Here is a 1,638-nt window from a genome sequence, read left to right on the forward strand (position 1 = left end):
ATTTGGAGCCTCTAACTCAATCCCTCTAGTGCAACCAACTGTGCAAATTTGCACTTTATGCTAAAAACGTATGAATCATAATTCCTTGATTGAACCTGATTCTTTGTCTCAAGATGATTCGATTGCATTGACTTAATTTTCCATTGCGATTGCATGACTTTTTTGAACTCCTCCTAGACTGTCGGTCCAATTTTTGCGAAAATCGAACTAGATTATCTTCAGGCCATGCTGACAAAACGTGATCAAATTCAAGTTGATTAGTCGAACCGTTCGTGAATAACACCTGAACAAATTTGATAAATTAGTTGGATGTGAGGCTATATCTCAGCAACACTTCAGTGTATTCAAACCAAATTTGGTGTGTGTTATGACATCCATGACCTGGGCGTGTAAACTTTTGAATTACAGTTTGCTTCAGAAGTTAAATTAACATCTTGCATATTCTGCAAGAGGCACATAAACTATAAGCAGAACTGTATGTACCCCAGTGCTTCATGTGAATTGTCCTCAAAAGAGTAGAGATTTAACAAAGAGATTGTTAGTTAATTTTTAGCTGTTAATGTTTAAAATCCTGTTAAAAGGTATTTTTTAAGTTTTTACTCAAGTTCTTATTTTTTTATGGAAAATTGCATTATTTATTATACACGATTTATCTGTGTACATCATTCATGTGCCCTCATAATTTTTTATAAAAATAATTTCCCCTCCCTCTTGCAATGACAGTTTTTATTCTTTAGTTTAAGCTGAAGCACTAAATAACTCAAACTAAACAAACTGACGCTAAAATCTAAAACTTAATAAATATGTAAATAATAAAAATGACAAGCAACAAAATTACTACAACTTTAAGATTAATGAAAGCATTTATAGCTTGAAATAAAATAAGTACTAGCTGAAATATGAAAATAAGTGAAATATATATTAAGAAATTATTTCAGCTAGTTGCCAAGAAAAGTTGAGTTAAGTTGAAGTACTAAAATAATTAAGATTAAATAAATGGACACTGAAATCGAATTTAATAAGAACTATATAGACGTAGACAAAAACACAACAAAATTACTAAAAATAATGACAGCAGTAAACAGAACAGACAACAGAAATGTATATGAAGTGTTTTTGTGTTTGTCCGTTTTTAACGAGCTCTGACTCTTGACATTAATGACAACAGATCTCACAGTGTGACATGGCTGATAGCTGGGATCAGGTTTGCACAGTTTGACAAGCAACAATCATATAGGACCATTATAGATCATATAGTGTGCACATGACTTAAAGTAACACTCGGTCCAATATAATATCCATTGTAAAACCTGTGATAAATGATGTGGCGTTCTGTCCGCAGGGGTGCGCTACAACGCTGAGCTGACGGTGGACGACTGCTTTGACATGGGCAGACTGGCCTACAATGAGATGGACTATTATCACTCAGTGCTGTGGATGCAGCAGGCGCTCAGACAGATGGACTCTGGGGAAGACGCCAAGACGGCCAAAGCTGATATTTTGGATTATCTTAGTTACTCAGTCTATCAGATGGGTGACCTGCCACGAGCCATCGAACTCACACGACGCTTGGTGGCCATCGGTAGGCCATTTCTCTCGATCTGTTATGTTTGACCAGCTAGTTGACACTAGATGATC

At 35.6% G+C, this 1,638-nt stretch overlaps 1 protein-coding gene across 1 annotated transcript in view; it reads left to right on the forward strand.

Annotated features, from left to right (window-relative positions):
- LOC107579692 (prolyl 4-hydroxylase subunit alpha-2-like) overlaps positions 1-1,582 on the forward strand; it is a gene marked incomplete at its 3' end in the record, with an annotated part of 2,805 nt that extends 1,223 nt beyond the window's left edge. Inside the window, exon 4 of the mRNA XM_016265491.1 lies at positions 1,332-1,582. Coding sequence (XP_016120977.1) covers positions 1,332-1,582 — 251 coding nt within the window. The remainder of the gene's footprint in view (positions 1-1,331) is intronic.
- Positions 1,583-1,638: the final 56 nt, after the last annotated feature.

This window comes from Sinocyclocheilus grahami, unplaced genomic scaffold, assembly GCF_001515645.1.
Source record: "Sinocyclocheilus grahami isolate Dianchi unplaced genomic scaffold, SAMN03320097.WGS_v1.1 scaffold19245.1, whole genome shotgun sequence".
Classification (NCBI taxonomy): domain Eukaryota; kingdom Metazoa; phylum Chordata; class Actinopteri; order Cypriniformes; family Cyprinidae; genus Sinocyclocheilus; species Sinocyclocheilus grahami.